Here is a 24,501-nt window from a genome sequence, read left to right as displayed (position 1 = left end):
GTGATTTGGGGAGTGGGGTGACTGACGCTGCGCTCCACGTTCTGCACCTTAAGCAGGCGGCCTATAGGGCCCTCGTCACGGAGGCGGCCAGGGGCCTCAGCAGAGAGCAACAGGGGCGATTGTATGATGTGGGTGATAAGGCGGGCAAGTTGATTGCGTGGCTGGATAAGAAGGAGAGAGCGAGTCGTGTGGTCCCGCTGATTGAGAGGACGGATGGCGTGCGTGTCATTGAGCCGGAAGGCATTGTTTCTTGCTTTGCGGATTATTTCCGCGAGGTATATTCCCCGGTTTCTCCCTGCTCGGAGGAGGATTCCCATGCCCTGCTGCGTGACATCGCGCTCCCCTCCCTTTCTGTGGAGGACAGGGAGTCGCTGGATGCCGCCCCCACCTCGGACGAAATCGCCCTCGCCATCCGCTCGGTCGCTTCTGGCAAGGCCATGGGCCCAAACGGCATTCCTATCGAGTTATACAAGCTGCGACCGGATGTACTGGCACCCCACCTCCGCGCAATGTTCCTTGCGGCCCACTCGCGGGGCTCCCTCCCGCCGGACCAGCGTCTGGCTACCATCGTGGTCATCCACAAGGAGGGGAGACCTCGAGATCGGGTCACATCCTATCGGCCTATCTCGCTCTTGAATGCGGAACCTAAAATCCTCGCCAAGGTGCTCGCCAACCGGCTGGTCGGCGTGGTGGGCGACCTGGTCCACCAAGACCAGTCCGGCTTTATCCCCCATCGCAATACGGCTCTTAATTTGCGACGCCTGCACGGCGTGCTAGCGCGTGTTCCGTTCGTGCGGGAGCCGGCCATCTTGGCGGCTTTGGACGCCACTATGGCGTTTGACACACTCGAGTGGCCGTACATCTGGGCGATGCTGGCGAAGTTTGGCTTCGGGCCGGGTTTCATCAGCTGGGTCAAATTGTTGTACTCGGACCCACTTGCGCAGGTGGTGGTGAATGGTCGAGTCTCGGCCCCATTCGTGCTGGGACGGGGCACGCGACAGGGTTGCCCCCTGTCGCCGCTCCTGTTCGCACTGGCCTTGGAACCCCTGGCAGAGTGGCTGCGGTGGCACCCTTCTATCCGAGGTCTCCGTTGGACCCCTGAGTATGAGGACCGCGTGTCTCTCTATGCAGACGACATCCTTTTGTACTTAGCTTCCCCGCGCAAATCACTGATTGTCCTGGTCGATGTTCTGCGCTCTTTTGGCCGCAATTCAGGCCTTGTCATCAACTGGGCCAAATCCTGTGTCTATGTGCTTTCCGGGGAGGCTCCTGTCCTCCCGTGGGGCTGTCCGATCCAGATTGCCTCGGAGGGATTTCGATACTTGGGTGTCTACATTACGCTGGACCCGGTGGCCCGCTACGAGCGAAATTTGCTTCCCCCCCTCCAGCGCTTGAAGGAGGACGTCGCGCGCTGGCGGCGCTTGCCACTTTCGCCGCTCGGCCGGGCGGCGTTGTTCAAGATGATGTCACTGCCGCGCTTCCTGTACGCTCTCCAGAACACTATGGACCTGGTCCCAGCGCGCTACTTCCGTGAAGTGGAAGGTCTACAGCGCCGCCTGTTCTGGGATGGGAGGCCGCGTATAGCCTTGGCAAAGTTGACGCTCCCGTGGTACGATGGAGGGATTGCCCTCCCGGATATTAAACGGTATTACTGGGCCTCCCAGTTGGCTGCAATTAATCAGGGCCTCTATGGGCCCGCCCTAAACCCGGCGTTTGAAATGGACAAGATGCTCCTGCCCGGTGGCGACTACAATCGAGCGCTCTACGCTAGTGTGCCCGATTCCCGCTTGACGGGACCCACGCGTGTCATGGTGCGAGTATGGCACGCGGCTAATGCAGCTATGGGCTGGAAGGACCGTTTGACCCGGGCGTCACCGCTGTACGCGTCTGAGAGGTTGGGCTCTCTGTGGACCTCGAAGGGCTTTGAGCAGTGGGACACTATAGGCATCAGTACAGTGGGGGATCTCTGGACGAGGGGAGGATTTAAAACATTCGAGACGCTGCAGGCGGAGTTTCAGCTGCGGGGCAGTGAATACTTTCGGTACCTGCAGGTCCGTCACGCGCTGGGCTCCGTCTTCCCAGACGTGGCCTCCATCCCGGAGTCCTCCCCCCTGGAGGATCGAGTGCTAGATGGCCATGTTCCGGACAGCACGATCTCCCTCATTTACAAGAAATTGATAAATGATCGCTCGGGCTTACTGACTGGCCTCCGCGAGGCCTGGGTTGCCGATGGGCTGGAGTTGGACGACGAGGACTGGATTTCCGCGGTGGCCTCTCCGAAGGAGGTGGCCATCCCGGCTCGCCTTCGTTTCGTCCAGCTTAAGATACTCCACCGGGTGTACATGACTGGGCCAAGGCTTCTGCGTATGGGCTATGCCGAGGACGGATTGTGTAGGCGTGGGTGTGGTGCTTCAGCGACCTTTTTGCACATTTTGTGGGAATGCCCGAGGGTGGAGCGATTCTGGCGTGGTGTGCATGAGGTCCTGCGAGCGGTTACGCATGTCGCGCTGTTGCCTGAAGCGAGGAGATGTTTGCTGAATGTGTGGGAACCGACCGATTACTCGGTTCCGCAGACGAGATGGGTGACTCTGGGCTATATGGTGGCTAAACGGGACGTTGCGCAGCTGTGGGGATCCCAGAGGTCCCCGGCGGTGTCGGCCTGGAAAGAACACATGGATTGGTGCATGTTCCGAGAGAAGGTGGTGTATGTGGCGCGGGGTAAGCCTGGGGCATGGGTGAAGATATGGGGCCCCTGGAACGCCTACCGCGGGGATATCTGCGAGCCGCCGTTGCTGCCTCCCGCTTCCCCAGCTCCTTCCCCCTAGTTTACTCCCTCCCTCCGTTCCGAGCACAATATTCTCCCAGTCCCGGACCTGTTTCCCTTCCCCGCTTGGGGGTTTTCAGTGGATGGTTTGGGGTCCCCCATTTGAGGAGCACGTGCTGCCGCTTTTGATCGTGGGTTGCCTTGCGGGTGTGTGTTTATTTATGTTGTTGTGTTGTATAAAATGAAACCGTATTGTGGGCTCAGAACCACATGGCCCGCGTTGTGGATACCTCCTGCCTTAGTGTCTATGTAAAGTTCAGTGCCTCATTGTATGTATGCCATTTGTCATCGTAATTTTAGCGGCCGGCCGGAAGGTTGTAGGCCCATACCTGTATATATTTGAGATTGCAATAAACGGTTTCAAAAAAAAAAAAGAATCTCAGCTCTGACACAATTTAACCTAAACTGTAATAACATAGAACTTCCTGAATGCTGGGAACACATTTTAAAATTTATGGTCAAAATCTGTTCTAAAGCATCAAGTCTTGAATCCGGAGAGATACATTCCCTACCTATAACTCAAACTTCATTTGCTCATACATTCCCTACCTATAACTCAAACTTCATTTGCTCCCGGTAGTTAAAAGGGTAGAGTTCAAGGCTCTGACCCTGGTCTTTTGAGCCATGCACGACAGGGGCCATGGCTGCATTAGACGAGAAACGCACATTGTGATCCAACTCCCAGCACCTGCTGTGCGTACCGCACTATGCAAAGTCCCGAATGGGAGGAAGGTCCTTCACGGTTAGGACTGCCAGGCTGTGGAACTCTCTGCCCTCCCACACGCGCTTGAGCGAGTCAGAACTTGAGTTCAGGAAGGCCTTGAAGACCTGGCTCTTTAGTCAAGTTTAGCCCTACTGTTGGGCCAGATCCTCACCTGCATTAACCGCTAAGCGCCAGGACACCTCTGCATGAGGTAGCTGTCGCGCTTTGCAAATGCTATTATTATTATTGAGGGAGCGATGAAAAGGTGTTTGAACACTCTGTCAAGATAGTATTCCAGGACCCATGCCCAGTCGGCCTACTTGGAAATGAGGAAGTAGAGAGCATTTTATAGAATGGAGTTCTGGAAAGAAAAGGGAAGCCACATTGATGGCGTGACATTAATAGTAGGGAAGTAACACATGACGCCAAAAGATTTTGGTGGCTAATTAGGTCTTTCGGCCAAGCTGCACCAGTATCTAACACAATAGAGACATCAACCTAGAGAACATATTTCTATACTTTGATGCAAGGGAAGTAGTGGACAGCTAACCAATACGACAGCGGAGATATCCCTCACTCCCACAGTAACATCTATTACAGGCTTCTCCATCGAGTAGCTTGTGACCTACCGGTAGGTCTCCAGGTTCCAATAGGTAGTTCTCCTGTGTGCAACCTAGCCTACCAAACTATGAGCTTTTTCTTGGTTAGATTGATATATGTATACCAAAATTGAAAGCATATATTGAAGATGAAAATGTTATGTGCTTATTTTCAGAACTCAGACTGAGGTTTGGAGAAAAATGTTGAATTTACAAAATATATTTAAAGCTGATAATTCAGTAATATATCATGTAGTTTTGGAAGACTTGCCCGACAATCCCGACCGCCAAGAGCTGGTACCTCTCCCTCTGGCTCTTCTTCAAAAGATCTGCCTTCGTGTAGTAGGGTATTGCCACTGTGATGGTGCACTCTGGGAATTGGTCTGTGATGTGAAGCTGGCATAGGGGATGGTGTACTGAGACCCTCCACTTGCAGGCAGCCTTCTTCTTGGTGTTGCCCCTCCTCGAAATGGGCCTTTGAACTGCAAAGTGCCTATTGTCTTTGCTTTCTCACTGCCTTTCTTCATTCTCTGTACTGGCTCATCGACTGCCAATTCATAGAGGTTCTATCCATCCACATATTGGGAAACAGTACTTAATTGCTATCAATAAAAGGTGGACTACCTAGGGGAGATGATAATCATAGAGACTCCAGCATGATCACATTATTACAACAAAAAACATTCCAAGAAAAACCCAGGTGGGAGCTGAAGCAATGAATCTCCGAGTTCAAAGCAAATGGTGCACAAGTGATGATAGTACAGACAGCTAAACGGAAGGCAATGGCACAAGGAAACTTTCAGATAGTTGCTAAAGTAAGGTCAGTACAAACATATCTTGAAGTGACATGATGGCAACTGAGAGGCCCTGCCATAATTAGAAAACCAACCAAAATAAATACTTTTGCAGAATCACAAAGAGAATTATGGTGTAAAATCACTGCAAAAAGGGACAAGAGGGAGGTAGAAAGTATATTGTGATTCAAGCGCCTCCACTGGTGCAATGCCAGAGTGCCATTTTGCATACGTGTGGTGTCTCCCAGAGCATAGGCACAAATGCTTGAGAGACAACTATGGGTTAACAGCAGGGGAGTACGGAAAGGTGGTGTGAGACAGTGAAAGGATCAGAAGGAAAGGTAAATTAGGAAAAAAGGAAAACTGCTTTCACTGACTTAACAGGAAATGAAGAAAATTGCCAGTTCAATTCCCAAAATAACAAAAATTTACAGAAACTAAAAAAATGATCTCCCTAAATGCAAGTGGACTCAACAACCTTGGAAAAACTGTTCTAAAAGCTTGGCTAAGCACGTTCAATCCCACATTCATCTTATTGGAAGAAAAACATATAAAAACTTAATTTAAATGGCCTGGCTATAGACAAACTTATTCTTCTCCTTCAGCAGCCACAGATGGTCTGTATACTCCTAGCAGAGATTGTTTTGGGCCATATACAGAGAACACATGGGGAGATATTTACTTTAGCGGTTAAAATCTCTCATAAATATTTTACACTAGTGTCATACTATGGACCTGTTGAAGATGATCCTACATCTCTGCGCTATGGCACTGGTCACCTTCTCCCAGCCCTACGTAATTGGTGGAACTTTAGTTTTCTTCCATTTCTTGATTTAGACACCTCCAAACATGGATCAATTCAGCAGAAAACTAAGACTCCTAAAGTAATTAATGCAATGAGAAAAGAACTTGGGCTGGTCAATCCATGGGAAATCAAAAATGACAACATTAGACACATTTCCTGTTTTAGCAAACTACTTTTTGCCTCCAGAATAGACTACGTTTTGGACTCAACTTCGTTAAAATTACAGGAAGTGAGCTACATATCCAATTGCCATTCCACACTTCGCTTAACTATAATTCTTACACAACCAACTATTAAATAAACAAATGGTTTATATACAAGACTATTTTCACAAATAACACAATTGTTAACCGCATCAAAGACATAATTAGGAAATATTTTGAACAGGGTAATACAGCATCTCAATTGTGGGAGGCTTTCAAGGCTAACAATGTACATTGCAAATCCTGAAAAATAAATAGAACACATTTAAATACCAGGTTCTCAATGCCAGAATAAATGAGGCAGGGAGATTGCTAAACTCTCAGCTTACAAGATTACAATTCCACCAGTATGAAAAAGCTAAAAATTAGCTTTATGAGTAGCTTATAAAAAACAGAGATACCTAATTCAGCAACAGTGGGGCACCAATTATACAAGGCAGTGGCTATAGCAGGCAAATATTTGCTTGGTACATATAACCAGCCATTAGAAACAATATTATTAAGATCCGAGACCCTAACTATGGCATAATCAAAGAGAATGAAAAAGAGACAGGACTGATTTTCTGCCCCATTTAGTAAAAATACAGCTTTTCTGTACCATTGCTCATATAGAAACAAAATTCAAAAATACCTGCAGAAACTACATTTCCAAATACTTACTACTGAAGATTCCCAAATGCTAATAGCTCCAATAACAGAGTAAGTAGAGACTTTCATTAGTAGCCTTAGAAATGGCAAAGTAGTAGGTGAGGAAGGTTATCCAGTGGAATGTCTCAACATTTTCAATATAGAGGTAACTATTAAATCCCTCACGTAATTATTCAATTACATTTTATGAGGAGAGAAGATTTCTGGAAAATGGCAAGGATCCCTGAGGCAGTAAATAAATATGGAATATTTCAGGGACTCAAATTCCTTTCTTCTCATCAAGACCTCCAGTCAATATTTTTTTCTTTTTGTTTGGCATCGAACCCTTCCTCTTATGGCGCGGAAGCTTCCTTCTTTTAAAGTTCCTTGCCTCTCTCCCGATGTCCTTTCGGAGTTGAGTCAGATTCCCAGGGTTAGCTACCAATAGTGTCTTTCAACTTCTACCCGTGGAATTCTTTGTGTTTATGCTCACCCTCAATTACAAGTATATTTGCTGTTGTGGCACCTTCCGAGGACGCTGAATCCAAGGGTCTCAGCCCTGTTCTTTATGAACCTCCGATGTTACTTGGATCTCCTTCAATGTGGTCTTCGATGCTTTCTCCCTCTCGGTTTTGATGACTTCTTGTGTTTCATACTCCTTCCATTGTGCCACCTCCATTTCTCCGGGGTTCTCCTTATCACTCAACAGCCTGAGGTTCCTCAGCAATGTTTTCTGCTAATACTCTCATGGCATAGTGAGGCCACCTCTGAATTTTCCTTGTCTCCAGTGTCTTGGGCAGGACCTTGACTAACGCATCGACCCGTCTGAGTTGTGGTCTTTCGACAGGCAAAGGTTGAAAACTTCATGACGGTTCTTCTGAGTAAAGTTGTGGTGGGACAATGGGCAGAACCTAAAGGAGGTATACGCCATATTCAGCCTTCATTCTCCAACCCACATGGTCGATGTCTTTGCAACATAAAACCTCTAAAGACTGTTTTTTTCTTTTTGTCAACTCAGTTCCAATTCTGTTTGTTCTGCAATCTGTGATCCTCTTCTGATTTTCTGGTCTTTGTTAGTGATCCTACAATAAAAACATCCATCTGAGACTCTTCTCTAGCGTCAATGCTTTTTCTCCACAACCTAGACAAAACAAACTGCATCTGACGTGATGTGATGATGGACATGGCCCCAAATAGTCAATGGCGAAGCCCAAAGAAGAAGGGAAAAAAAACAACAAGGAGACAATTCAGGACCCAACCATGTGATGGTGAACTACCGCACGGCATGGGACTCCAGACATGATTCACAATGCAAAACAATATATAGTTGTCCTAGCAAAACCATACATTCCAACATAATGTCAACCTCTCACAGAACCGTTTTGGGATCTCTGTTTCAGTTGGGTCTAAACAAGCCCACTCATCAGGTGTTATACCACTGATTTTCAGCCCTTTGTGGAGGATTGGCTCAGCCACCCAAGGGTGGTCTGTTGCCTCGCTCTTGTTCTGTGCAGCTGCCACCACCCTCAGGAGCACTCAGTCATGATTGATGCCATTTTGGGAAACAGGGCACAAAGAGAACGCAACTATTTACTGCGTTGTCAAGGCACCAATCAACTTCAAGCTCATCGCCCCAAAGTCGCCAATGATCGCCTATAGTAAATTAATCAAATCTCTCATTCCAGTAAATGATTCAGAGGTTTGCAGGGGAAAATAATAATGCCAGATTGTTTCTTTAATTGTTTCTCCTAATTTCCAATGTTTTCCAAAGGAAAGATATCGCCCCTCTTTCAATAGTTTCAGGCCCTGTAATCACAGGAACCTTCACCCATGCTTAACATGAGGTTACAGCACTGGCTGTTTGGTGACTCGTGTTTGGGATGTGGTGTAGGTATGTATCCATTACTTTGAAAGGCTCTGTGCACATTACCGCAAATTTGGACATGGCATTTACCAGAAGAGGAGTGCGCCCAAAACACGTTTGACACAGTCGCATATCCTCGTATTGATGGGTATCATAAGCTGCTTGGTTCGTATGTTTTGGAGCCTGATGATAGAACTTCTCCTGCAGCCCTGTATATGCCACCTTCCAGCAGTCATTGGTGCTTCTGTAAACCTCACCCAATGCTCTGTGTGAAGGAGTAGTAGTAGAATTGTGCAGAAGAATAATTGTTGGAAGTTGGTTTTCTTTAACTTAAACTGCCAGTGCAAAAACATTGCTGGAGGAATATTGAAAACAACTAAAAAGAAATATAAAAGATGGACTTCAATTAACCAGAAACGGTGGGGTAACACAGATGACTACATTTTGTAATAGGATTTTACAGGTTCAGGTACATGAGTGCTACCACAATCCCCCCTGTGAGTAAGTAACACCGGAATCGGACCAGACAGACATTTGTTAAGGTAATTTACCATTTGAATAAGTAAGGGTATGAGGCAAGACCTTCTGGAAAGAGGTACAACCTTGAAATAAGGGTATTTAGAGATGGCTCACAAAATCTTGAAAATGACTGCACATAAACCACAATGCACTCTGGTCACACAGGAGACTGGCCCTTGTTAAAAGATGCAACAGGCTCCTGCATGTAAAAGTAGCCTCTCAACAACCTCCCAGTCAGCAACCTCTTACAACTTTGCCCATCTAAGTCAATGAAAACTTAAAATACCACTCCTAAATTCTTCCCCTTTTGGTTTTGCGATGGGAGTGCCCTCACAACTTTAGGATACCTTTCCTTTCACTTGTGCCCAGAGGATGACTTTCAGTTACATAAAGTTTTTCCTCACCAATTGCGTCCGTGATCTGATTGCTATTTGCCGTTGCTATGGAGGTGAAGGAATATGTAGAATATGAAGATTCTGTCCCATTTTCATGCTCCAGAGACTCGTTTAAGCCTTCTTGGTGTGCGCATGTCGATGATCAGACGCAAGTGTTACTGTCAAACAATTCAGAATGCTTGAGCTCAAAGCCCAGAGGCAATACGGCTTTCTTGATCACTCAGAAATTACTGTGCAGCAGCCCGCACTTAAAGAACAACGACCGGGTGGATAATGGAAAAGAAAAAAAGACGCCAAGTGAACATGATGAGCCGGGTGTGACTGCCTTCCTTTCCAAGGCCAGACCAGTGTTTATTTTTCTGGTTCAGTTAATGAACAATCCTTATCTCACGAGGACTGAGCGGGAATGAGTACACAGAATCTTAGAGTGTCTGTACTGCAATATCATTCACAATGTAGGCCCAGGAACTGAGGGAAAGGGATATGAAGTAAAGTGCTCAGGATCACACAATGTGAGGAATGCAAGTCCTCTCCTCCACAGTCAATCAACTAACTACAAGATCAGCTCTCCATCAGAAAGCGTAAGGCATGGACGTATGTACTAACAAAGCAAGCCAACAAAAGGAAGGTTCACAGGTATCCTGTGTAGTTTTAATATAAAGGTTAGGATTCAGGATGTGCTTAAAATGTAATCTTCCCCATCCATATTAAATTCATGCTGATATCCAAAGGACCTCCCCAGACTTTCTGCAGAGGGTAACTCACAGACATGCTCCCTCCCATGCCTAGGTACAAATCTTCAAATTAGAGTCTCGTACGGTTGGTATCCACTAACACCTGCTTCGTGTAAGGTCCCACCTCCAAGATTCAGAAACAACTGTTCGCCTCTCTTCTTGTAAATTTATTTTGCTGATTTTCTAGCTGTGAAAGTCACCTTAAAGTCACAAGCCAAATGTGATCTGACAAAGTACACTATACTGTACATTTATCCCCCAACAGTGCCAAATTATGTGAGGGTGAATGTGTAAAGAAAGAGTTACATTCCTTAGCAAGATATCGGTAACCGGACCAGCCAAAGATCTCAGTAGAATTACTGGTCACCAGGCTTCACATACGCAAACATGAAACTGCTGCATGAAAAAAATGACTTCACTGAGAAATGTGCCATTAGGTGGCGAGATCTACAACAGAGATACTTTCACCCCAATAGGGTTGTTCAGTAGATTTAACACAGGTTGGGAAGCCCTAAATCTGGGATGAATTCCCCTTTATCACTTCAATTCCTGAACCCTTATAGCACCATCATCTTAGAGAAACTGTGCTATTGCAATAGAAGACCCCTAAGCACTGATTCAGAAAGTACTGCATCAGTTGGACCTACCTTTGAGGAACAGGCAGCCAAAAGCTGGAACACCCTCCCAGAATACCTGAAATCTTCCTATCCACCCCGAAACCAGAAGAGGCTTAAAGACCGGTCCGCTCCCCACTGCCCGACTCACACTACTTCGAGCCTAGAGGAATGTACATCCTATGCTTCTCCACCAACCCAACCACCCACACACACACACACACACTGATATAGAACCCATATTAGAGATGCCACGTTTCAACAAGCACAGCTCTCATCAACCTCACAGTCTTCTACATCACCATCAAACTTGCATGCAAGGCCAAGTCTAGATCGACAGCAACTATGAGCATCACAGCAGCCGTCATGCACAAGAAACAACGCTTTCCCGGTAAGCCACACTATAAAACAAACTCTTCCCGAATGGTTACACTAGATAAGGTATTAGCAAGTGTAACCTATCAACCTTATAGTCTTCTGACTCACTGACTGGTCACGCACAAGGCCTGGTCTGAAGCAACATGACTGGATAAGCCCTCATGCACATTACAATACACTTCACTTTACAAACTTACACCCTCCGGACCCTGCATGCTAGACAGGGCCTCTACAGTGTAAATGTTAACAGAGACAGTGCTGTGGTGCCAGACCAGCCGAATAAATGCGCTATGTATATACAATGTCACCTGAGCTACAGCATGTACCACTGACCGCCAGAAATCTGCGAGCAAAAACACAATGAAGTGTTCCTTGGGCATTTCAAATAGTCATACATACTGCGCCATTGTAGGCAATGGATTCAGCAAATGCATTTCCCTGAAGGGCAGCCGTCGGAACCAATTGGAAATAGCAGACCTTGGGTTTTCTCGCTTCACACATTCACCCTTATCTGTTTTAACATGTTGACATTCTTTGTGTTAGTCTATATATTTTTCTTGTTTATAAAGGGTAATTGGTGGGTTTTGTATATGGGTTGAGTCTTTTGAACGGTAGGAATTTCTGTTGCGTACGTAAATGGATAAAATCGTTGACTGGAATACTTTCTGTGTTGTTTTACAATCTGTTTCTCACTCACAAATTGCTGTTTAAGATATTTTGTGTTTCTAGTTGCATGAGTGGTCCCATTAGCGATTGTTGTAGCAGTGCACGATAATTACTGTAAATGCCCAAAGAGCAATTTAATGTGCTTTCGTTAACTGGTTACCCAGCCCCTAAAAGGGTACACCCTGGTTTTGATGTGCAAAAGAAATCTGCGCCCATGCTTCCTACATCGAAGCAGCTCACTTCCCTGAGCCTCCGACCCTGCAATGCAGAGGCTGGGGAGTCTGAAGCGCACTCGGGCAGCACGGAGGTCACCGAGGGGTTGGGCCGTCATTTCCTTCCGTCGTGCGCTCTGCATTTATATTTAGTCACCCAATGCTAAAAGGGGTGTGTCAAAGCCCATCCCTAAGCACCAGTTTACAGCAATACGGTTGAACAAGAAAAAAAGTACCTGCCTCCCTACCACATTGGGGGTGAGGAGGGGGTGTACATACACCCGAATAATCTCAGTAAATGAGGGCGAGAAAAGTATACACGAACAATGCTTGTTGCAGTCACCTTGTGGCTTGGCATACTGCAAATACAGTGCAAGTATTAACTAAGTTCTAGGTGTCTGTTTTAGGGACCACAGAAATATAAGTGAGCCAGCCAACTGAAATTCAAACCTGCAAACTGCACATTAGAGATTAAACTTTGCCGCAGTTGCATTGACCCACTGTTTTATCTTATTTGCCAATAAAACACAAATTAGAGCGAGTTAAGAAACAGGGTGCCCTACCTGACTTCCAGGGTTGAGAGGTGCCAAGATGATGTAGTTTTTATCCCCTGCTGATGACGTGTGCGACAGAGTAGGGGCAGAGCGCAGGCTTTTCTTGTCCGGCTCTCTGCGCCTCTCCCAGCTGTTCAGCAGCCCTCCTTCGGTCCCGTCGAAGAGTACGTGGCAGCTCTGACGCTGTGCCGCGCGTGCTGGGTTGGCGCTGTTTTTCTCACGTTTATGAGGTGGCTGCAGCTCGAACGTGGGTTTGCAGGACGACCTTCGGACCATGTTCTCGATGCCGGGCTTGGCCCGTGGTACAATTCTCCACACTAACAGAGTGATTTCCCCGTGGCACTTCCTGAAAAACAACGCACACCGTGAAACACCAAAAGTACTCTGCAACAATGGCTCACAGTCAGCTATGCAGTACTATGAAACTGCTATACAACGAAGGTAAGGCAAGTGCACAGAAGAGTCTGCAAGCATTTAAAAAATGGAAGACAACCTTTATAGTTGGATGAAGTCCCTTGATGTACACTGTGGAGAACCTTCACTGCTGAGAGCGGCGCTAAAAGTCACATTTATTCATTAACATGCAAGACTTAGCCATGCCCAGCTTGTGGTAGTGAGCTTTGGTTTGATGATAGTAGTTCACAGCAGCTGTAGAGAGGCTTCTAAATTGTATTCTTGTTGAGGGGGGTGGGGGTATGGGGGGGCACTTAAAAAGTGAACAAAACCACTTTGCAGCAGTTTGAGCGTCAAATGTATTGTGGTGGTCATTTAAGGTGTACCATAGCTAATGGTTCTTAACCTTTTGATTTCTGTGGACACCCACTAAACCACTATTCGAACCCAAATCATTATTGGAATCTGGGGACTCCATCGAGTCATTACTAGAAGCCGGAAACCCCAGCCTAGACATTTTCAAGGATTTAAGCTGCAAAACAATACACAAAAAATACAGAAGCAAGCCTTCATCAAACAAATTATGAAATATTTAATTTAATTCACAATTATAACAAAACAACAACATTTATTGGAATGTGAAAATTGGAGCTTTTCTAAATTCAATTGAGGCCGCTCATCATCCATATTATATCTTGTTGGATACACTTGCACTCCTCCCACGAATACATCTGATGATACCTACTTCATTTTTAGCCTCCAATTTTACGTTGCTTTTTATTTATATACATTTTATTAATCTGATAATATTATTCATTTTCTAAGCAGTCAAGGACCCCTTGAGTAGCCCACAGGAGATCCCAGATCACAAGTTAAGAATCACTGCCGTAGACATCAAAACCCAATGCCTGTTTTTACTTACAAACAGGATGATAAACCCTTAGAGTTAGTAAAGTCTCAATCTAAGACCGGAACCCTGAAGGTGCACAGAGCCTGGTTTAAACTTCTAACCAGCAGCTCTGGGTCACATTAGATGACAGCAGCACCACGTGCGTGGGTAAGGGCTACCCATACATCTGGCTAAATACATGGACCTCTAACAACCCTCTGAATCGAAGCTGGTCAGTTTCCAGTCTTGGATACACATCAGAAGGAGTTTAACAGAGATGATTCAAGACCATCAAGCTACCTACACATGTCTTGTAGTGGAACAGCCAGACAGCAATGTTTGACTTACAGATCTCAAAAGATGCACGTATGCTGGACCTAGAAGCCCCCACAGTCCCATTTATGTTTGATATATAAAGGATGAACTTTGCCAAGAAAACTGCTGAGCATTCTATAGCATGTTTTGAATGCAACAAAGGGATTTAGAGATTGTTCTTTCCTTTTCAGCACTGAAGTTGCACCACTGGTTGCAACAACCAGTAGAGCAACTTCAGAGCCAGTGCAATCTGGTCATACCAATTCAACCCAAATAGAACATGAGCAGCAAGATTCTGGACTCCGGGATTTCACCTGCTAAGCATACAAATGTAGAGTCTATTGCAATATAATGACTGCAAGGATTATAGCAATTTTCTGACGGAGGGGAAAGAGGCAAAAACATGTTTTAGAAGATATACGTGGTAGAAAGCAGATTTACAGAAACCTTTTATTTGGTATGTGAATGAAAGCTTATTACCACCGTAAACACAGTTTTTTTCAGATGAGCCCAAAAACCAGGGCCAGGCAAAAAGCAGATTTGGAGGAATGACCATCCCTGGGAGAAGAAGAACGGTTTCTCTTCATGCTAGTTTAACCAGTTTTTGTGAATGAAGCGCTGGGCATGGGATAGGTCGTGTGCAGGTTTTAATGGGATGCCAATGTAGGCATCAACCTAAAGATGTTGCTCTATGGCATCTGCATACACATGATATCCTAGCTTACAGGAACCGTGTTGAGAGGGGACAATTATGTCTTTAATAATGCCAGTGATAACACAGATCTTTAAGGAACTCTGGACATGACGTTAATAGATGTAGAAAGAAATTAAGCCATTTTAAAATGACTGGTACAATTTTGTAAGAAAGAGGAAAACTAGGCTATCTTAGTTCCACTGATGCCGCCTGAAAGTTGTAGTCTAATGAGGAGTACCAGGTGATGCTAAATACCACCAAAACATCTATCAGGATGAGGGAACAGTTTAGGCTTGCTGCCAGGTATTAAGTAGTCTTTCCCTAATGTTTTATAGTGTTTATTCAGTGCCCCTATGGGATTCCAAGCTAAAACAAAAGGCGCTGTGGCTGCAGTCCAATTCTAGATGAGAGTTGGTCGACAAAAATATTTTCACTGCCTTACCAAATAGGATACAGAGATTTATCGAAGAATTGAAAGATTATCAGTCTTACTGAACGTTTCTTAACCCCTTCGGTGCTCATGACGGAATGGTTCCGTCATGACCCACGGTTGAGCTGTGCTCATGACGGAACCATTCCGTCATGACCACACCCGCGCAAGATTCCGTCAGCACAGCGGCGGAATCTGCGCAGCATCGAAGGGGTTAAGTTTAGGAGTGATGACAACACGTGATGGAAAGTGAATCCACTAGAAAGGGGAATGAATATTGACCAGTCTGGTGAGAAGTGGCAGCAGTGCAAGGAGACAAACTGACAAGTTATGAATCACATAGGTCCTAGTCCGGTGAGCGATTTTTGAAGGGCATCAGAAGGTTTCTTTATTTGTTCTCTGTAGCTGCTATAAACACAGAGCACAACTTAGGGTAGGAATGGGCTGGTGGAATAACCACCTCAAGCAATGGAGCAGAGTCGGAGACACAATATGTTAGGGCTTTGATTTTGTTTATGATGAAAAATAGGACGCTGTTGCAGAGATCACTTGATGGCACCAGAAGGCTTGACAATTGGGTGGGGTGCCCATTTCCTTGTAGATTCAAAATAAGTCGCTGTTCGAGTAGTCCGCTTCAAAAATGTAGAGTTGGAAAAAATCCCTCTCGGCTCTTCTGCATCATGAGTTATGGCCTTTAGGAGTGCCCTTTGCATGCAGTTCTATGGCAGGATATATTTTTTTGCCATCATCTTTCAAGTGCTCTGTCTTGATGAGTTAGGCAGTAGTCAATCAATCAAAATCATTACTTAGCAATGTGAATGCCACAAAAGATAAAATACATCGATACAAAATACATTCCATTCATATCACAAAATCATACAATATCACTTCATAAAACAGAATCACATGAAAATTAAAAAATAAATACAAATTGGTAAAAACAGCAAAACGGACCATGCACTAAGACATACAATTCCTAATTTTCATATACTGCATAATAAAATGAGCAATTAGAACATGGAGCACAACTTTGTGTTGTGGTCGCGCTCCAGGCACCAGAGACACACCAAATGGGGGTCCGTGACCGACATGGCACTATGACAGGCGCCGCACGGCTTCAACCCAGAGGCTTTCTTACTAGATATACCTAGCACACCAACTGAAGTCGACAAAAAGTTGAAAAAAGTCTGTAAAAAAGTGAGGAGGGTAGCTCTCGTTGACGGATCTGCGCTGGCTGGTGTGGAAAGAAAAGAACTGACTTCAACGTGACGGGGTGGCTCCTATATAGATGGTGCGGATGTCATGACAATCGATGAACCCGACGCCTACGATGTCACGCAGTCAACCGATGCCACCTCTCGGCGCGCAGGGGTGCTGTTATCAAAAAAATCTTCCGGATCCAGCCTGACACATGGAAGTTCAAAGGTAAGGAATCTGCAGCAAGATTTCTCTATCAGATTCAAACCTCATAAGGAAAAATCTATGATACTGATTATTAGTAAACAAGAGATTACTAAACAAGAGATATGGTTCTATTTCTTTAAAGGATCTAATAAGCATACTAGGCGGTTATCAGTTGACTCTAAGTGGAGGTCTAGTATATCAAGAAGTCGACCGACGCCACCTTCCGACGCGCAGAGGTACTGCTGACGAAAAAACTTTGCAGATCCAGTCTGACGCCTGGGGGTAATTCTAAGGTAAGGAATCTATAACTAACGTTTTTCTTCCAGATGTGGAGGTCTAGTATATCAAGAAGTAATTGAGAGAAATCATGAGAACGAAGTTTCTATAATGCATACTATGTTCAGGAACCACATGAGTATTTTTTTAAGCTCGTTTCAAAGATCATATTAATTAGGGTGAGGTCAGAGCAGGAACGCAGGTAGTTACAGGTCGAAAACTGGAAAGCTGGATAGCAGCATTGCAATATAAACATACAAGTAGACAAACTGTCCTATTTATAACTTTAGCCTTTGCATGATGCAAAAATTATGCCTCCTCTACTCTCTTGAGTTCCGTGGTTGGGCATATTTTAAATCTATATGAAATCCAACTTCAGGAAATTAAAATCTGTTTGTTCTTAATTTAATCTGATGTCTAAAAGCAGAAACAATCCCCCCAAACCTTTTTGCCTTTTCTCCGTATGTTTCTCCTTTCAAAGACCATTGTATTTACTGCTATTCTACCCAGGATCAGGGTTGAAGCTAGGTACTTACCTTAAGAAAGTACCTAGCTCCAACCCTGGGAGAACAGGATTAATGTTTGGGTTACTCTTGACTGTTTGACTTCAGAAAGGCAAAGCTGAACAGCCCTAAATAATTGTTGACCACAAATCCTCTTCTCAAAAGATTTTTCTCACACATCAAAGCATCACAGTGCTGTGAACACTGCTAAACATTAAAATCTGTTCAACCATCTACACAAACTCCACAGGGAACTGTATTCTGTATTAAATCACTTACAACCTTACACGTTCAGGAGAACAAGTTACTTGCCTACTGTAACGGTCTTTCTGGTGGATGCTCCATCCAAACTCGGATTCCACACCTTGCCAATATCCATCCCCCAGTGCCAGACTCAATCCAGAATATTAAAAACAATGCGCTTGCATGCCAGCGGGCGGCGCAGTATGACTCCCATGTGTCACCAATACGCTCTGTCAGTTTCTTATTAACTCTGCGCGGACTCAAAAGCAGAGGCTGTCAGGGGATTGAATGAAACAGCATGCAGATTTCTACATTCAGAGCTTTTAAGATGGAAGAGACCATACCAGAATGGGGAGGCAGAGGGCGGTAAGTAATCTGAGCCACCAAAATGAATGTTACGAAAGTAAGTAACGTGTTACTCTGAAGGCTACTTCTAACTGTAGTTTCCTCACCTTTTGAATAGATATCGGAGTCACCCTTCCCAAGTTGGTGGATCTGTGGAATGGCTCAGACTAAAGTCCTGCAGGACCAAACGAACAAAATGCCCATCCTTACAGTCCGGACTGTCGAGGCAGTAGTGATTTTTGAATATGTGCACCTAGTGCCATGTGGTTGCCTAAAAGATATCCAGGATAGCCACTGCGTGTGCCTACGCAGTTGTACTAGCTTTGCCTCTAGCGGAGTGACCCTATACTCCTTCCAGAGGCTGCTTCTTAGCAAGTGCAGAGCTGATCTTAATGCAGAGGACTATCCAGTTAGAAATGGTCTGTTTCTGCACCGCCTTGCCATTCTTTGCTACAAAGAGCTGATCGTCCACTCTCTGGTTAGTTCGAAGTAAAAGCTGAGTGCTCTCCTGTGAGACAAACGATGGAGTGGTTATTCCTCTTTAGAGGGATGAGGAGGCACAAAGTAGGTCAGAAGCGTTTACTTGACCAACATGAAAAGGAGTCACCGCATTCCGCAGGAATGCCGCTTGAGCCCAGAACAGCAGCTTTCCTGAAAAAAGTTGGTAAAAGGGGTCTGGCCCGAGATGGCCTGCAGTTCACTCACTAGGTAAATGCTTAGAACAATTGTGCATTGCTTTGACAGGGGTACACGTTAGGAAACTGATAACTGAAATCAATTCCCACTGTGGCATCACAAAAATTCTTAGCAGAAATATATGATGCACATCTTTTAGAAAACGCTTTACAACTGGTGATTTGAACAAGGTTAGCTGGTCCGGGAAGCAAAAAAAGTCTGAAAGAGCTAAGAGTTAATCTTTATCTCTGCTCAGAACAAGGCCTTGCTGGGTTAAAAATAAAGAGAACACCACCACATTTGACAATTTAGCCTACAAAGGGTCTAATTGTCAGGTGTCACACCACAAACTCGTCCCAGAACCCCGTGTATACAAATTCGGGTGATTGCCATCTGCCTGCCATGATAACATCAATGACCCCAGGAGGAAGATTGAAAAATTCAACTGTTGCCGCTCAATTTTCACAAATGGAAGTGTAGATTGCACATGCTCCGGTGCAACACCCTGCCCTGCTTCTGCATCAGGAGGTCCTTCTGCCACGTAAGCCTGATTGAAGGACAGATGATCAAGCCCAGAAGTTCCTGGTACCACACTCTTCTGACCCAGTCCAATGTCATTAGGATGACTTGGGGCCCAGTCGTTCCTGATCTTATTTCAGAGCTCTAGGCAGGAGAGGTAGTGGCAGGAAGATATACACTCTACGCGGAATGCATCTCCAAGACAGCCTTCTTGGGAACTCCTGCATGCAAACATGCTGGAATTGGGTGTTCTCAGTGGTGGCGAAAGTTCAACACAGTGTTCTCTCCATTACTGGAAGATACCCTGTGCCACCTCTTGATGCAGCTGGCATTCGTGATCCACTAAGCTCCACTGGCTGAGTTCATCTGCACTGGCATTTAAAGATCTCGCCAGGTGGTGTACCACCAAAGAAATCCTCTGATGCGTAAACCAGCTCCAGAGGCGTAGGGCCTCTTGACACATTACCCAGGACCCCACTCCACCCTCCTTGTTGCAGTACAACATGGCAGTGACGTTGTCTATGAGATCCTGCACCAGAAGCCCCTTAATGGAGTGCAGGAAGGCTTTCAACACCAATCAGACTACCCGCAACACCAACAAGTTAATGTGAATGTGGCTCTCTGTTGGGGACCAGAATCCTCTGATTTCCACCCCTCCCATATGACTTGCCAGTAGTGATGCATTTGTCCCCACTGTCCATTCTGGGTGTTGTAGGGAGAGGGGTCTGCTGCTGGTCAATTGCGGTCAAACAGCTACAATGGCAGGTCTTTTGCAGTCTTCTACGATACCTGGATGGAATCTGACCGGGTCCCCTGGTGCCGGGCTCACCGAGACTTCAGATCCATGGCAAAGTTTGCGTCTCTCTTAAGAGTACACCAAGTTACTCAACATGGTGTGCACTACTATTGGGCCCTATGGGTTCTTATATGCAACCGGAACATTTTTGGGGAAATTCGAAACACTATGACAACTACTTATATCATTGTCTTTACATTTAATGTAAGACTGATTGTAAGTTTGCGTGTGCCACCTGGCATGGTCGGCAAACAGAATGCAAAAGGCTAGTATGCCCAAACACCCTAGAGCCATCCTCACTGAGACAGAGGTTGAAACATCGGGATCATTGCCTGAATGCATTGGACTCGTTGGCCCAGAGGAAAGGCCTGAAAGTGGACCAAATCCAGGATGATTTTGAGGAAAGGAAGCCTCTTGGAAATGATTCAGGTGTGACTTTGGAAGGTTAAGAACCACAAAGATAAGAGGTTTGTTGTCGTCTGTAGGTAGTCCGCAACTGACTGTGGAGAGCCAGCCTTCAGCAGTTAGTTGTCGAGGTAGGGGAAGATCCCAGACCTCCTCAGATGGCCAGCAACCACCGCCATCATCTTTATTCCCACCCGAGGCCAAAATGGAGCGCGACAAACTGAAAGTGCTCTTGGCCCACCTTGAACCGCAGGTATAGCCTGTGGGCCTGCAGGGCAAGGAATACGAAAAGTATCCTGCAGTTCCAATGCCACCAACCAGTCTCCAGGATCCTTCCTGGCATAAGATGGATAGATGGTACTCCGTCAGGCGTTCCACCATAGCTGGCAGATGTGGTGGTTCGAGAAGGAATGGTAGGGCAGGAACCCATTGGAAAATCTGCAGAACGCATTTGTCAGATGTAAGGTTTTGCTACTCCTGCAGGAAGTGGTGGATCCTGCCACTCACTACGGTATTGTATGCCGCTATAGGCCACATTTAGCACAGGAGATTTCTCTTGCCGGCTGGACGCACCCACATAAAAACAGTCTTGGAATTTTTGAAGATCAAGTGCATCCCAATAGCCAGCTATGGATGTGGTATCATGGGATACAGGCCTGTCGTCCCCATTCAAACAGCCAAAAATAAATATTTTAGAGGACTATTAGGGGTTCCACAAAGCACACCATTCAAAATTGGTTTGGGTTATAATATTGCTGTGTTCAGACTTTGCCCACTGAAGCTCTGGTTCACAGTTTGGACAAAGGAGGAGTTGGGCCTTAACAGGCTGACCATGCTAGACTGTGTGGAAATGGATAACTCTCTCTTGATGCCATGGCTGGCCTATATCTCCTCTAATATGAAATCTCTAGGGAGACATGAGCTCTACACCAATCCAAGTAGCATAGGTAAGTACGATTATAGATGGGTCAATGATGCTTTCAAAAACAAGATGGCAGCAGATCGCTAGGCCATAGCACTACATGAACAATCAGTGCGTCACGCGATATTGGTGAAAACTGTCAGCGGAATGGAGCCCTATTTGACTTGGAATCTGTCCCGCCACCAGCGACGTTTACTGACATGTTTTAGGCTTAATTTATTTCCTCGACTATTGTCTTCTAATCATGGCTGTCTCAGGGACTCAATGATGCGACTGTGTAACTGTGATAATGCCTTGGATAATGACACCTTACATAGTGTCATGAATTGCCCGAAATACAATCCCTTACAATTTAAACTTATACGCCCACTTTTAAAGCCCATGAGTCTTATTCAAGTTATACCTGCATTACTGTATTTTTTAGACACACCCACAGTTTGTTTTTTTCTTTTGCGTTATTTTTCTGGGGTTTTAATGCAATCCTAATTTTAACTTGTTCTGATGCTGATTTTTCTGTTTTGTCTTATATTGTCTGTCTTTAATGATTTTATTTTTTAAATCGAATAAAGAATATTATATTGTATGCCTCTATAGCCAACCTAAAGAGGTTTGGTGGTTGTTGCTGGAGGGGCAGAGGATTGGCCAGAACTCTGTCCCCTCTGACCTGAACTTGGCCTCAACCTCGAAAGGGCTGGTAAGCCTTTTAAGCAGGTTGTGGGGGCTGGTGCGGTTTGTACACATGGCCCCTGACATAGACCCTAAAGGGGCGAAATTGTTTTGGGGTCTGCCAGACTGAAGTGAAAGACCCAAAGAGCATACAGTGGCCCTGCTTTCTTTAAATCGCAGAAGGGTCCTTTTTCTTGCCAAACGGGCGTGAGCACTCAAAAGGAATGTCGATTTAGCACACCTGAACAGCACATAGGAGACCGTAGACCTCATCTATGTGAAGCACCATGTTAGTCCCCATGGCCTTGCCCAGACAGTCAGTGGTGTCCAGGCCTGGGAAGAAAACACATTTGGGCACATCCGACCATCCAGAACAGTTTGTACAAATGGAGACTGCAGGTCTTCTTGGACTGCAGATAGAGTTTCTCCCACCATGTCCAAGAGCATGTGGGTATAACATCCAAGTAGTCAGATGGCATTTACTGAACTGTGGGCAAGGCTAGCCAAAGAGAAGATGTGATTGCAAAAAGTATTCACTCTTTTGTATTCCCTATCAGGGGCAGTGGTTGGGCAGGCATTTGGGTTTACTTTGCAGGTGGATGCCTATACCACCAAGTTTAAAGGCACCGAATGCTGGGTCAGAAATTCTGGGTCGCCAAGGGTAGGTCTATGGCAACGAGTGACCTGGTCGATTGGCAGCGGAGAGCATAACTTGGCTTAGCCCAAGTGCTCAATAGTGTATCTGTCAGTGAGTCCTTAAAAGATTAAAGAGGTACGGTTGGTGTCTGGACGGGCTGTAAAAACTCTTTGAAGACATTTAGTTTTAACCTCCATAGTGGGGAGGTGCAGGTCATGACCCCAGCAGCCCTGCAAATTACCATGGCGAAGGAAGTAGTCTGCTCTATTAATGGCCCAGGCAGAGGACCAGTCCACTGGCATCTTTTAAGTCCATATACCAGGGATTTGCATCATAAAGAGGAGCAAGCCTTCCTCAACCCTTCACTGTCATATCTCTAAAGCTGGCTCTGATCATTGTCCGATCTAAAAAGCTGGTGCAATTTATGTGCGTGGCAACTAAGTCTGATGGCTTCATAACAGGTTAGATCAGGCAGAATACCAAGTTCTGGACATGACCCTGGTCGAGTCCACCTCCAGCTCCAGCTGTGCTGGTGCCGTTGTTGATGAACATGGGGCTGGTGTGGGTTGCAGCGTCAAGCCTGATGTCGGTACAGAACCCAAGGTAGGCTCAAGGGGTCCACAAGGTGCAGACAGAGCTGAGTGCAAACTCGTTGGCAATAAGTCAACAGGTGGACTCTGCGGGTTCTCAGGGCTCATCGGCATACCAGAGGGAACTTGGAGCATGCCAAAGATGTGCAGCATAACCTCTCGATCGGAATAGGATCGAGAGACACATTGACGCCCTTGTGCCTTCACCAAAGAGTGACGGGAAGGGACAGAGTCCTGCTTTGATTTCTTATGTTTTTGTTTGGACTTAAGCACAGATTTCGTTCAGCTTTGGATACTTGCCTGAAGACACGGATAGAAATCTACAGAGATAAGCGTGCCTGGGTGCTGCTTATATCAGTCACCACTTGTCACTTCTTGAGCGAAACGCTTTGTAGCGGAGTCACACACCACCACCTGCTGGCATGCAAGAGAGCTGCTTTGAATTTTCCATTTACAGTCAGGCTCCTGAGGGATATTCACAAGGTGAGCAATCTGAAGTTAGATGTATCCATTAGAATATGTAGATTTCTAATCCGGTTTTAACAGCATGGCGTTCATAAACTAAATGAATCGTTTCGGGTCACATTTTAAATATTCCTAAAAATTGGAAAGCTCTTCACTACTGTCTTGCAGAATCTTGTACATTTAGAAAATTACGCCTCCTTTATATATTTGAGTGACAACATTTCTGACCCATCTGTGTCCTAGCAGATCAATGTCTAGTGTTCCATTTCAGTCTCCAGGGGTGTGCAGATATTATTGTCTATTTCACTATTATTGATGCTGCCTTCCTTGAAAGCCAACCACTTAAAATCCTAGAGAACACCCATGCTACAGCCCTTTAAAGAAATCATCTTCGGTTATAGGCATGCTGGTTATCTTTTACCAGAATGTAAATCTGTCATTTCTGTAAAGGTTTTTGAGATGAATACCTCCCAGCTCAATTTCCTAGATTCAGCAACATTGATCAAACATCCACTAATGGTATGTCATGGGACAAAGACAGCACTGCACTGGTCTGAGGTTGCATTTTGGTAAACACAACACCCATAATAACAATTTATTAGTTTGCCATTTTTGTACAGAGGGAATGGTTTCTAAGACCTTTTTTCCTCTAGCTTTGTTCATGTTCTGGTGCTTTAACTGTAAAAAATGCAGAGGCATAAAACTCATTTCACAGAGGGGAGAGGATGTGGCACAGAATCAGAGCTGCCGGCAGCCGATTTGGGAGCTGGGGTCCGGGTTCGAGTCTTGGCACAAAATCCTGTGATTCTGGGTAAATCACTTAATCTCCCCGTGCCCATGAAC

General features: G+C 45.5%; 1 protein-coding gene across 4 annotated transcripts in view; it reads right to left on the bottom strand.

The window, feature by feature from the left end:
• Positions 1–24,501, bottom strand: part of RGS3 (regulator of G protein signaling 3) — an 834,919-nt gene that overhangs the window by 381,201 nt on the left and 429,217 nt on the right. For all 4 annotated transcript variants that reach the window (XM_085609985.1, XM_085609988.1, XM_085609990.1 and 1 more), the window contains one exon: positions 12,501–12,837. In XM_085609985.1, coding sequence (XP_085466111.1) covers positions 12,501–12,837 — 337 coding nt within the window. The remainder of the gene's footprint in view (positions 1–12,500; positions 12,838–24,501) is intronic.

Source organism: Triturus cristatus, chromosome 1_2 (assembly GCF_964204655.1).
Source record: "Triturus cristatus chromosome 1_2, aTriCri1.1, whole genome shotgun sequence".
Lineage (NCBI taxonomy): Eukaryota > Metazoa > Chordata > Amphibia > Caudata > Salamandridae > Triturus > Triturus cristatus.
Note: the sequence above shows the minus strand (reverse complement) of the source record. Positions and strands in the feature narration are given on the sequence as shown.